The sequence below is a fragment of the Myotis yumanensis genome, unplaced genomic scaffold, assembly GCF_028538775.1.
Source record: "Myotis yumanensis isolate MYYU_CA2020_CCGP unplaced genomic scaffold, mMyoYum1.0.hap1 SCAF_8, whole genome shotgun sequence".
Classification (NCBI taxonomy): domain Eukaryota; kingdom Metazoa; phylum Chordata; class Mammalia; order Chiroptera; family Vespertilionidae; genus Myotis; species Myotis yumanensis.
Window position 1 is genome coordinate 30,994,653 of NW_027223759.1, and position 12,677 is coordinate 31,007,329.

Sequence of the window (12,677 nt, forward strand, 5' to 3'; positions counted from 1 at the left end):
TCCCTTTATCAAATCAGATTCAAGTTCAACTTATGGGGATAAAGTACTTCACAGTTAGTTGTATGTACTTCCTATTATCGTGCATGAGGAAGCACTTTGGTTATTTTTCTTTTTAAAATATTTATATTGATTAGTGCGTTCAGGTATTGCTACTCTGGTCCATCCTATGTAATAAAAGGCTAATATGCAAATAGACCGAACGGCAGAATGACTTGCTGCTATGACGCACACTGACCACCAGGGGGCAGGTGCTTAACGCAGGAGTTGTCCCCTGGTGGTCAGTGCGCTCCCAACAGGGGAGTGCCGTTCATCCAGAAGCCCTGAGCTAGGCTCATGGCTGGCGAGTGCAGCGGCAGTGGCGGGAGCCTCTCCTGCCTCCATGGCAGCGCTAAGGATGTCTGACTGTTGGCTTAGGTCCGCAGGGAGCGGGGCTAAGCCTTCAGTGGGACATCCCCTGAGAGCTCCCGGACTGCAAGAGGGTGCAGGCCAGGCTGGGGGACGCCCCCCCAACCCCCCCTCCCCCATCCAGTGCATGAATTTTGTGCACCAGGCTTCTAGTCTGTTATAAAACTCCATCCCCATCAGGTTATGACTTATTAGTTTCAATAACCATTGATGATCATATCCTGAATCCATTATTTCAATAGGTAAAATGGTATTGGATGTCTTTTTTTAAAAAATATTTTTATTGATTTCAGAGAGGAAGGGAGAGGAAGAGAGAGATAGAAACATCAATGATGAGAGGGAATCATTGATTGGCTGCCTCCTGCACGCTCCCTACTGGGGATTGAGCCTGCAACTTGGGCATGTGCCCTTGACCGGAATTGATCCTGGGACCCTTGAGTCTTCAGACTGACACTCTATACACTGAGCCAAACCGGCTAGGGCTGAATGTCTTTCTTTTTTTAAATTTTATCTTTATTGTTGAAGGTATTACAGATAATTAGTTCAAACTCTCTGTGAATAACCACTTTACCTCATCAACTATTTGGTTAACATGAGACACAGGAAATGTAGGATAAATGCTTAGAATTTTCTAAGAATGACCACAGAGAGCCTTTGATAACTTCCTTATTTTCCTATTATGACAAGATGGTCCAGGATAATCTTGTTTATTTTCTATTCCAGACTTGAATTAGCCATTTCTCCGCAGTGGTTCTCAACCTTCCTAATGCCGTGACCCTTTTTTTTAAAAAAAATATATATATATATTTTATTGATTTTTTACAGAGAGGAAGGGAGAGAGATAGAGAGCTAGAAACATCGATCAGCTGCCTCCTGCACATCTCCCACTGGGGATGTGCCCGCAACCCAGGTGCATGCCCTTGACCGGAACCGAACCCGGGACCCCCCAGTCCGCAGGCCGACGCTCTATCCACTGAGCCAAACCGGTTTCAGCTATGCCGCGACCCTTTAATACAGTTCCTCATGTTGTGGTGACCCCCAACCATAAAATTATTTTTGTTGCTACTTCATAACTGTAATTTTGCTACTGTTATGAATCGTAATGTAAATATCTGATATGCAGGATGTATTTTCATTGTTCGCGACCCACAGGTTGAGAACTGCTGAAGGAATCCCACAATCCTTACTCAACCAATATGGAATAATTTTAGAATACCTTTTGTATCCCGTGATCTTATGATGATTTCTGCCCCCCAACATTTGTTCTATTCTTTTTAAAAAATAGATATTTTTATTGATTTCAGAGAGGAAGTGGGAGAGAGAGAGAGAGAGACATCAATGATGAGAGAGAATCATTGATCAGTTGCCTCCTGCACACCCCACACTAGGGATCAAGCCTTCAATCTGGGCATATGCCTTCACCAGTAATTGAACTGTGACCTCCTGTTTCATAGGTCGACGCTCAACCACTAGACTGTTCTATTCTTGTGTGTCCTGAGATAACAGAATAGAATGAAAATACCTTTAAAATGCAGCATACTAATTTTAATTACACAGTTTCAAGTGACTTGATTTATTCAGTAATTCCTGCTATTTTATTGAAAATATTTGACATTGTATAATGCTTCATTTTTATTGCTAATGGAAATGACCATCAGTTGTGTGCTTTCTATATTGATTTCAGGCCTCAAAATGGTGAATTAAGGGTTTATGTTTTATACGAGTACATTTTGTAAGCTCTTGTTCACACTTTGGTTTTTTTTCATATTATATTCTTGTGGCTTCACTGGGAGTTCAGTGATATGCTATTTTGAGTTCTTTTATCATTATCCAACCTACTTTTTGACCCATGTGATGAATCCTTATGAAGCAGCATAGTACTTCTCGTATTTGGGGTCTTTAGGATAGAGGGGATGAAAATGTACATTAGAAAAATGAGAAGTGAATGTGGCGTTCACCTTGGGCATCTTGCAGAGCTGAAGTGCCAACCTGGCACTGCTGGATTGATCATTTCCAATAAGGTTCAGAAAATAAAGAACCTTTTTCAAACTACATGGTGAGTGTCCAATGTTGGAATCTCTGAATATGCAGTTTTTCCTTAGGAAAGAAAAAAGAAAAATCTGCTCTTTCCTTTTCTTTCTTTCATTTAGCAGAACTTTTCTATTTTCTTCAGGTAATTAAACCAGAGAGCAGTGACAAAGAAACAGAAGGTGCCTATGAATCAGATCTCCCTGAGGAAATCTGTGGAAGCCATCTCCTGCAACAGTCCCTGAAAGGCCATAATGACAGTCCTGATGTCATTATAGAGGCTCAGTTTGAAGACAGCGACTCAGAAGATGGACATGGCAACACACAACATGTTCTGGTTGATGGTGTTAAGAAACTCTCAGTTTGTGTTCATGAAAAAGGTGAGTACTGGACTGCTAGCTGACATTTTATTTTAGTAAATTAATCATGTTAGGTATTAGAATTCTCTCTGTGCTCCAGAATTAATCACACAACACATTTGGTATCTTCCCAATTTCTGACCTGTATCAGCTTTTAGGAAAGGAGGATCTTTGATAAACTTACAGCTGCTGGTTATGAGGAGGAACAGCAATGCCACTGGTGGTTTGTGTGGTCAGTGATGGATGGCTGTTGTCATTTCCTAATAGGTTTTGAGTTGTGTTGATAGCTAACCTGAAATTTCCTGTGATGAGGTCAGCCTCAACTTATGGTTGATATAAACAGAATTAAACTGATCTTTAAAATCCTTACTAAAGCACTTCATTTTATCCTGTATTTTTCTTTAACTCAATACATTTGAAAATTATTTATATATTTGAAAATAATTTATTATAATTATTTTTGTAATTGGTGGTGGGAATGGATCACTTTAAATTTTATAGGGAGGTTATTTTTATGTAGACGAAAGAACATCCAGCCTAAAAAAAGTCTTTTTTAAGCCAAATGGATGATAATCTCTGGGAAACAATTGAGAAAATGCTCCAGCCCTAGCAACTTTGGCTCAGTGGATAGAGTGTCAGCCTGTGGACTGGAAGGTCCCGGGTTTGATTCCGGTCAAGGGCACATGCCTGGGTTGCGACCCGGTCCCAAGTGGGGGGCGTGCAGGAGGCAGCCGATGGATGATTCTCTCATCATTGATGTTTCTATCTCTCTCTCTCTCCCTTTCCTTTCCTCCCTGAAATTAATAATAATAAAAAAAAGTGTATGCTCTGGAGAATGGCAGTTTTGCAGCTTATTTCATACACGAGAATCAAAGGAGGAGACATTAGGAGGGTTACATGAAATTCATTGGTGGTAGATTAAGGGGGAGGAAGAAAGCAAAGCTGGGAAACCTCTGAGATTGGATAAAAAGCAAGTGAAGATTCATATACTTCTTTTACTTTGGTGTGTACAAGATAGTTGACATTTATAGCACAGAGAGATGTATGTGGAGGAACAAGGTAACAATGAGGGATTCTGGGTCTGGAAAATAATATTACTCTGACATTTAAAAGGTATTTTATTTTAGACTAGTGGCCCGGTGCACGAAATTTGTGCACTCAGTGAGGTGGGGATCCCACAGCCTGTCCTGTCCCCTGTCATAGTGCGGGAGCCCTGCGTTCCATCGCCCCAAAGAGTGAGGCCTCCACGAGCCTCATGTCCCTGGGTCTGACGCTGGGGGGGGGGGGGACTCGAGCCTCACACAAGTCCCTGACGCTGTAAGTCCCTGCCCACCCACTCCTGCTGTGCACACAGCCTCCTGCTGATCGGTCTTTAACGTGTGAGGGCGTCATGACCATTTGCATATTAGCTCTTTATTATATAGATGTACAAAGTCAATAGACAATTTTAAAGTTAAAGATTGATCTTTGTCAAGGAGGCTTCAGCCTAGGACATCACTACCCATCATGACCCACTTTTAGTTAGGAAGTGTTATGCTCAGACCACCTTGTGTGGTTACTTTAGGCTCTCAGGTTGTAAGGCCTTCATGCTTGTCAAGTTTAGTATGTGACTCCTTTTTAAATCACATTTACAAAGTGTCTTTTGATTTTAAACCTTTTAAAAAAGCCAGTCTTATTTTCTCTGATCAAAACTTAAGCCATGGGTCCTCTGAATGCAGAGGACAGCAATTGCAAACACATGGCAAGGAGCTGTGACCAAGGGTTCTACCTGACCACACACTGGGAAGTGTAAGGGAAAATAGTAATGAAAATTGGAATATTTCAATGTATAGATTTCTAAGAGATTTTAAATGCAGGGTGGATATTTTCCAGCCAAATTGAGTTTTATGTATATTATGAAATGGAAAAGATTGACTTGGCTAAGCTGCCTAGATTATTAGTTGTTTTTTTTTATCAGGAAGAAGTTTCTGGCACATTCCCTATTAAAGGCTAGAAGAAATGCCAGAAGATTACTAAAGGAGGATATTCAGCAGACACCCTGTGGTAGGGACTGGTGAGCACAGCTCATTGAGTTCTGGAATAAAGCTGGGGGTGATTTCAGGAGGTGTCTGCTTAAGAATCAGGCTGGTTCTCCACTGCTGACTAGGTAGTGACCTGGGACATCGAACATTTTCTGAAAGCATGTATCTCTTAACTTTCTAATTTTGAAATTCTTTTTGAATGAAGAGGCTGCTACTTTCTCACTGCCCTATCAGGTGTGGTGACCTGAGGGCACCCGGGTTCTTTTGTTTTATGGCTTACTTAGATAACTAGTGGTTTCACTGTTCAGGGCCCAGCCAATTTCCTTCTGTTGTTTCTTTTTTTCTTTCTTTAAAAACAGTTGGATACTGTGACCCACTTGAGAGTGCATGTATATTATCGTAATGGCGTCAGTACTGTGAGTTATGTCTTTTCTATGAGAAGAGAGGGAAATAACTAGGACCCTAACTAGCCAAATCCTTCATCATTAAGATCACCAAGGGAGAGAGATACTTATAGTCTGAATTCAGGCAAAGGAGCACTTTAAAACTTAACTATTTGGCCCCAAACTACTTTGTAGAAATGGAGTTCTGATAATTGGACTTGGCAGACCTTAGTAGCCCTTTTTCTCCTGGGCTATGAGGTGAAGGAATAAGATGCCTTAATTTCTCATTAGTGATTGGTACCAATATAAGGGCAAGGAGATATTGATGGTTGGAAGTGATGGCAAGTTGGTGCCTGGGGTAGATACTAATAATTCACTTTGCCCTTTGTTTGTGTAAATGTGCTCTTGATTTGTCCTCTATTGTAAATCCACTCCTCTCTTACAAATAAATATCATTGAATGCTTTATAAGTCCACTGCATGCATGTTTTTTCTTTACTCTTTTTATGGTCTTCCTATCCTACTGTTATTTATATTGCTTCCTTACTAGCCCTGACTGAGGGAACAGCTTTAATCCTTCCCTCCGTATCTGGTACAAATTTCTCCTTCTTGCTAGCCTCTAAATAGAGAGTTTGTGAAACCACATGGCTGTTTCTCATTTCTTGCCCTCTTGATATTTAGGAAAATTGCAATTTGCTCTTTTAAAAATCATGATTTTTTTAGGATATTTTAACCAGATTCTCTTGTCTGGATAATATAAAATCTGGTTACAGTTAAGATGTTAGTACTTTTTGCACCATTTAAGGTTTTGAAATTTGTTATTGAAACAAACCATAACCTTAAGAACATTTCCTTAGACTTCTAGAAAGGTTCTTTGCTTTGTGTTGTGATTACAAATGGATTATCTTGTTTCACACTTATGTTCAAAAGAGTGTTTTTTATTTGCTTACTTTTGTTTTCTTTTCCCAAAGCAAATGTTACATAGTGCATGCATATGAATTATATATCCCTGTTTGCCCAGGAAACATTCATATTTTTAAGATAACTACCAGTTTCTCTGGTAAGTGAGTAATTGCTCTAGCTGTCTGCAACAAGTTCCTGTTGTTGCATGAAGAGAAAAAATTCTCTGGACATCTCAGACCTACACAATAATTTCTTCTAGGAAGACATGATCTGCATTGTCCTTAGCTCCTGAGAGACAGTAGGCCAAAACACCTGGGCCCCTTTTGTAGGGCCAGTCCCACAGCCTCCTGATGCTGAGCTTTTACCACTTTCCAGGCAGTCATGTTTTTGTCAGCACAGAAATATGCCATCTGTTTAGAGACTGGGGGCAATCCTGATAAATTTTATTTGGTATTAAATGAGCAGGTAATGGCTGCGTGGTTTGCAAACTCCAAAGATAAAAATCATCATGTCCAAGTGATACAGCTTGATCATATCATGTTAGTGCTCTGTGTATTTCATCATCAGAATTTTAAGAACAGTTTTGGCCTCTGAATCTTGGTGACCATGCCCTACTCAGGTTAATGAGATGATAGTAGATGTAATCACAGTTGAAATACTGAGGCAAAAAACAATGGAATTAACCTCTAAAATGTTCTTGTTTATACTTTAAATCTAATATCTTAGACCACTCTAGAAAACACAAGAATATATAAGTGCACATTCTATTAGTCATTCAAGTAAGGATTAGCACAGGTGTTCTGTAAAGGGCCAGGTAATAAGTATTTCCAGCATTTCGGGCCAGAGACAGAGACTTCTCTGTCACAACTACTCAACTCTGTTGCTGTAGTTTAAAAGCCACTGTAGGAAATATGTAATTGAGTGGACTTGGCTAGATTTGCTCTGCTGGCCAGTTTAGTTTGCTGATCTCTACTTTACACTCATGTGTGAATGAGAGGGAAATGAAGAAATAATGTCTTACTATTATTATGAAAAGAGTTTTGACCTGTGGACCAACCCTCTGACAGGGTCTCAAACCACACTTGGACAACCACTGGTTTAAGCTATTGAAAGTGATAGTTCATGCTGAACAGGACTTTAGTATATGTTTTAATTATTCTTTACTGTTAGGATATTCAACACTTCATTTCCTTAGGTTTTTTTAAAAATATATTTTATTGATTTTTTACAGAGTGGAAGGGAGAGGAATAGAGAGTTAGAAACATCAATGAGAGAGAAACATCGATCAGCTGCCTCCTGCACCCCCCCCCCCCCCCCCCCACTGGGATTGTGCTCACAACCAAGGTACATGCCCTTGACCGGAATCGAACCCAGGACCCTTCAGTCCACAGGCCGACGATCTATCCACTGAGAAAAACTGGCTAGGGCCATTTCCTTAGTTTTAAGTGGTTACTGGATTGGTACTTCCCCCCTTGTTTAGGGATGCTAAATTACAGACTAAAATCTCTTGCCTCAATTCTTTTACTCAATTGTGGGATCTTTTTTGGGGACTCTTGTGCCCTATTTTGCTGTTTTGGCTATAGCCTGGTCTATGTACATCTTCATTTATCAAAACTAGTCACACTGTGAATTATAAACTATTAGAACTTCTTAGTATGTTTAGTAGTTTATCTATAGCATTGTCTTACACATTTCTTATTAGGAAAAAACTCGAGTATTTTGTGTTTTTTTGCTATTAATTTGAAAGGATATTTTTTCTAGCATTTTCTCACAGGTTTTTGTTGAGATATAAAAAAAAGCTATTGTGGTTGTTCTTGTGAATCAGTTTAACTTAATGAGTGCTCTTAGTATTTCTAATAATTTCTCAGTTGGTTATTTTGATTTCATAGTTATAAAATAATTTGATCTGCAAACATTGATTTTGCCCCTTCCTTTCTAATTGTGTGCTTATTACATCACTCCATTGGCCGTTGCTTTAAGAACTGTATTACATAATAGTGGTAATTGTTTTCTTCTGGACTTTAATGGAAATGCTTCTACTATTAAACCCTCAAGAACAAGGCTGGTTGTTGGCTTGAGATCAAGTTAACCTAGTTTCCTCTTTCTTTTTTACTAAAAGTTCCTATTATAACTGGATATTGAAATTTTTTTCAAGTGCGTTTTGATCTTCTTTCAAAATGCTGTTATTCCCTTTGGCTTGTTTACATGATGACATGTAACATTGAATAATTCTTGCATCCCTCATATTACCATGACCCTCATTCGATCTTGGTATGTAACATATTTTGTAACAGTTCTGTTTGCTAATTATTAATGATTTTTTGTATTTATAATACAAAATGTGAGATTGGTCTGTGGTTTATTTCTATTGTGATTTTGGTATCAAGCTCTATTAACTTTGGAGGAAGAATTGGGGAGCCTTTCTCAGTGCTTTGAAACAGTTAAAATAGCATCAAGAATGACCAACTATTCTCAGTGATTGAAGCATTTATAGAACTTGTGCTTGAAACATGGACTAGGGCTTTCTTTAGCTGGCAACTTTCTCCATCTCTAATGATTATTGGTTTCTGTAGGAATTTTTTTCTCTTCTTGCATTAATTTTGATAATTTATACTTTATAGGAAATCATATATTTGAACCACATATTCTAATATATTAGAGTTGTAGACATTTTTCAGTTGTTTAATTTCCTGTGCATCTATGATCATAACTCCTTTCAATTTTCCCCTCATTTTTATAATGCTAGCTAGTGATCTGCCTAATTTTTTAAAGAACTTTATTTTTACTATATAGTTATTGTAAATAACTAATTTCTACTTTTATTTTTTATTACTAATAACTTTCAGATACATTAAGTCTGAGGTGATCATATGTAGTTGAAAATGCAAGTTGAAGTTCATGACAGGAGTTTGACTAGGAATGTAGTTTACTAGTATAGAGTCATTGGCATCTAGTTAGTTCCTCGAAGAAACCTCTGTATTCTAAGAGTTTCTTTAAGGGACTGTGAGAGTCCAGGGGCCTACCTGTTCTCTTCTGCCCTTGGGTTCCCCTCTGTGAAAGCAATAACTATTGTTTATCAAACTGTTCCCTGCCCTACAGGCTCTGTAACAAACAGAAACTCATATGGGTTCAATGTGTGTGTGTGTTAAAATATATATACTACAAATTTTGCCATTTTTATGTATTCAATTCAATTGCATTAATTACATTCATGCTGTGCAACTGTTACACTGTTACTACTATTTCAACACTTTCTCATCCTAAACAAAACTCTATAACCATTAAGTAGTAACTCTTTATTTCACCTACTCTAACCCCTGATAACCACTAATCTACTTTCTCTCTGTAAATTTGTCTGTTCTCAATATTTCATAATAAGCGGGATCATATAATATGTCTCCTTTTGTGTTTGGCTTTTATTTAATTTAGTATAATCATTATTATTGATTTTTGTATTTATAATATAAAATGTGAGATTGGTCTGTGGTTTATTTTTCTTTTTAAAAAAAATATATTTATTTCAGAGAGGAAGGGGGAAGGAGAGAGAGATAGAAACATGAGTGATAAGAGAGAATCATTGATAGGCTGCCTCCTGCACGTCCCCTACTGGGGATTGAGCCCGCAACCCAGGCATGTGCCCTTGGCTAGATTTGAACCCGGGACCCTTCAGTCCACAGACTGATGCTCTATCCACTAAGCCAAGCTGGCCAGGGCTCTGTGGTTTATTTCTATTGTGATTTTGGTAGAATTGGGGAGCCTTTCTTTCTCAGTGCTTTTTTATGACTGAATAATATTCCTTATACTGTATATACCACATTTTGTTTATCCATCCATGTTGATGGACATTTGAATTGCTTCCACCTTTTGGTATTGAATAGTGAATAGTGCTGTAATGAACATTGGTGTGTAAGTATCTGAGTACCTTGTTTTCAAGTTATTTGTGCACATAACTAGGAGTAGAATTATTGGGTCATATGGTAATTCCATATTTAGCTACTTGAGGGAGGTGGATTTTTTATTATTAAAATTGTATTTATTAGAAGGGTTAACATAAATATAAAATCATGATGAACTATAAGAAATCTTGAAATAATGGTAATTAATTCTGTTCATTACTGAAATATAACTGAAGCTTGCCCAGTTCTTTCTCCAGCTTATCCTTTTCACTTCCTCCTTTCCTCTTTTAAAAGTTTTAAATCATGGAGTCACTTCTACCTACTTGCCTAGTTTTTCTTTGACACATCAGCAGACATAGGGGGCTTGGGTTTCAGAACATTTTCCTAACATTACAAGTAGTTTATTTTATAGAATAAATAAAGTGCCTAGGAATAGACATGTCTGTCAGCCTTCTTGGTAGCAGCTTTAACATAAATTTTTTTGGGATAGAAATTTAAATAAAAGGAAATAATAATAAACATTGTTTATGCTATTATCTGGAAATTTGAGTTCCCAAAACTCTAGCATGTCAGTCATTATTTGTGCCTGCCCTTCTCTTCAGTGGAGGTGAATGAAGACTTGAAATCTGGAATCATCCTCCCTGGGGCCCTTCTAGCACCCTTTTCAATATAGCGCACTTGATTATCTTGTTCACTTTCAGCTTTATACTTGGTTCCTGGATTATTTAATAATCTACTTTTCTTGGGTTTACGATCAAAAAGGGGAGATCAACATCTTTGTGTGATGATATCATTTTCTTCTTATTTTTTGTCCCTTGTTCACTAGATTTCAGTCACCCTTGAACTCTTTCTTCCCAGTCTATTCACTCATTCCTCTCTCTGGTACTTTCCAGATTGGGCAAGTTTGTGCTAGTGACAAGGGTCATAATTGTTTATAGTTTCATTGTCATAGAAATCATAGAATTTGGACCTGCACAGGTCCTACTTGATCATGTACTTGACATGTGGTGATAGTCTACCCCTAGGGCTTTCAATGGAGCATTTGACATTATTTATAAATATTTTATAACAGTATATGAAAGTACTAAAATTGCTTTCAGTAAGACCGCAAGGTAAACTTATTTCACTTTGATACAAATGATACCTGCCCACCATTGTGACATTTCTTGCTGATCGGAAGCTTTAAGTTACATGTTTTTGGTAAAAACAAAACAAAACAAAAACCCAACAACAACAGGATAGCAAATTAATTTTCAAAGCAGTTAAGTTAATAAAAAATACTTCAAAGTGTGAGATTTTAGACAAAAATTCACTTTTAAAATGTACTTATAAAAAATCTGCTGTGATTAAAAGGTCAGAAACAACTGATGTAGTTCATCCCTTTTGTTTTACAGACGAGGAAACTGAGGCTCAGAGAAGTTACTTGGCTTGTCCAGTGTCCTACAGGAAGTTAGTGAGTTCATAAAAGAAAAATACCTTATACTTATAATAACAACAGACAATTTCTACATGTGGTCTTATTTTTTGAAGAGCAAATCATGCCAGATCAGATTAATATCTTTTTATAAGAATATATTAGACATTGTTCATTGCCCACCTTCTGTCTATTTTCCCCTTTTCTTTCCCATATGTTCCCAGACTTTCATCTGGACATGTTTCTTTCCTAATTCCTTGAACTTTAGGCAAGTTGACCCCAACTGCCAAGCTGAGTTTTGGTTGTCTTATATAAGTTGCTTGATATACTTGGTTACCTTATGCCAATAGAACTTTTTGCAGCAATGGAAATGTTCTAATTTATACTGTTTAATACTGCAGCTAGTAGCTGCATGTGACTGTGGAGCACTTGAATGTAGCTAGTGTGACTGAGAAATTGAATTTTTAATTGTTTCTAATTTTAGTTAATTTTATTTTAAATAGCTATATATGGTTTGTGGTACTATATTAAATATTATAGTTTCATACCATTCCTCTTCCCATAGGCACATGATATAAGCCGTTTAATCAGGGTGATTCCTGCTAGGAGTTCTGGGATGTAAGTAGTTTCCTGATGGATATAAACAGGAAACATTTATCCCTAATTGCTACTGGCAGCTATTCTACATCTTGCTAAGTATTGGGGACAGAAGACCAGGAAAAAATCTGGGCCCCTAAGTGGGCCCTGGATCATCTGACCCTGAAGTCTGCCTAACCTCTGGATTTCTAATTGCATGAGTCACCTTTGATAGATAAGCCAGTTTGTTTGAATGTTCTGTCATCTCAATGAGTATCCAAGAGAATACAGAGGGAATGACATGTTAGACATTATGTTATTTGCTGGAAAAAGAAAGGTGAATGAAGAGTAAAATCTAGATGCTTGTCCTCAAGGTGAAATTAGTCTGTAAGAAGAGCTTTAGTAAAGGCATATTCTGGGTCTTGCCTGCATTTGTTCCCTTCAATGGGAATTGCTTTCACTGAAGCAGTACATACAGTCTAACCTTGCCGCCGGGTCTTGGACCATGAGTAGATTCCTGACCCAAGGGTCATCAGTGACTCATTAGATTTTTTTCTTCCATAGCTTGAGGACTTAGAGGCTAAAATGTCAGATAGAGTGAGGGCTGGAGACAGTCTTCAGGGAACTGAGGCTGCACGTAGAGAAGAGGAACTGATGAGCAGAGGGAGGGAAGGGCCATATAGAGAGGAAGGG

At 38.0% G+C, this 12,677-nt stretch overlaps 1 protein-coding gene across 8 annotated transcripts in view; it reads left to right on the forward strand.

The window, feature by feature from the left end:
- Positions 1 to 12,677, forward strand: part of DIS3L2 (DIS3 like 3'-5' exoribonuclease 2) — a 309,482-nt gene that overhangs the window by 81,925 nt on the left and 214,880 nt on the right. For 7 of the 8 annotated variants that reach the window (XM_070422394.1, XM_070422395.1, XM_070422398.1 and 4 more), the window contains one exon: positions 2,579 to 2,813. In XM_070422394.1, coding sequence (XP_070278495.1) covers positions 2,579 to 2,813 — 235 coding nt within the window. Of the gene's footprint in view, positions 1 to 2,578; positions 2,814 to 11,388; positions 11,444 to 12,677 lie in introns of those variants that run through there. The other variant, XM_070422399.1, reaches the window with a different exon arrangement.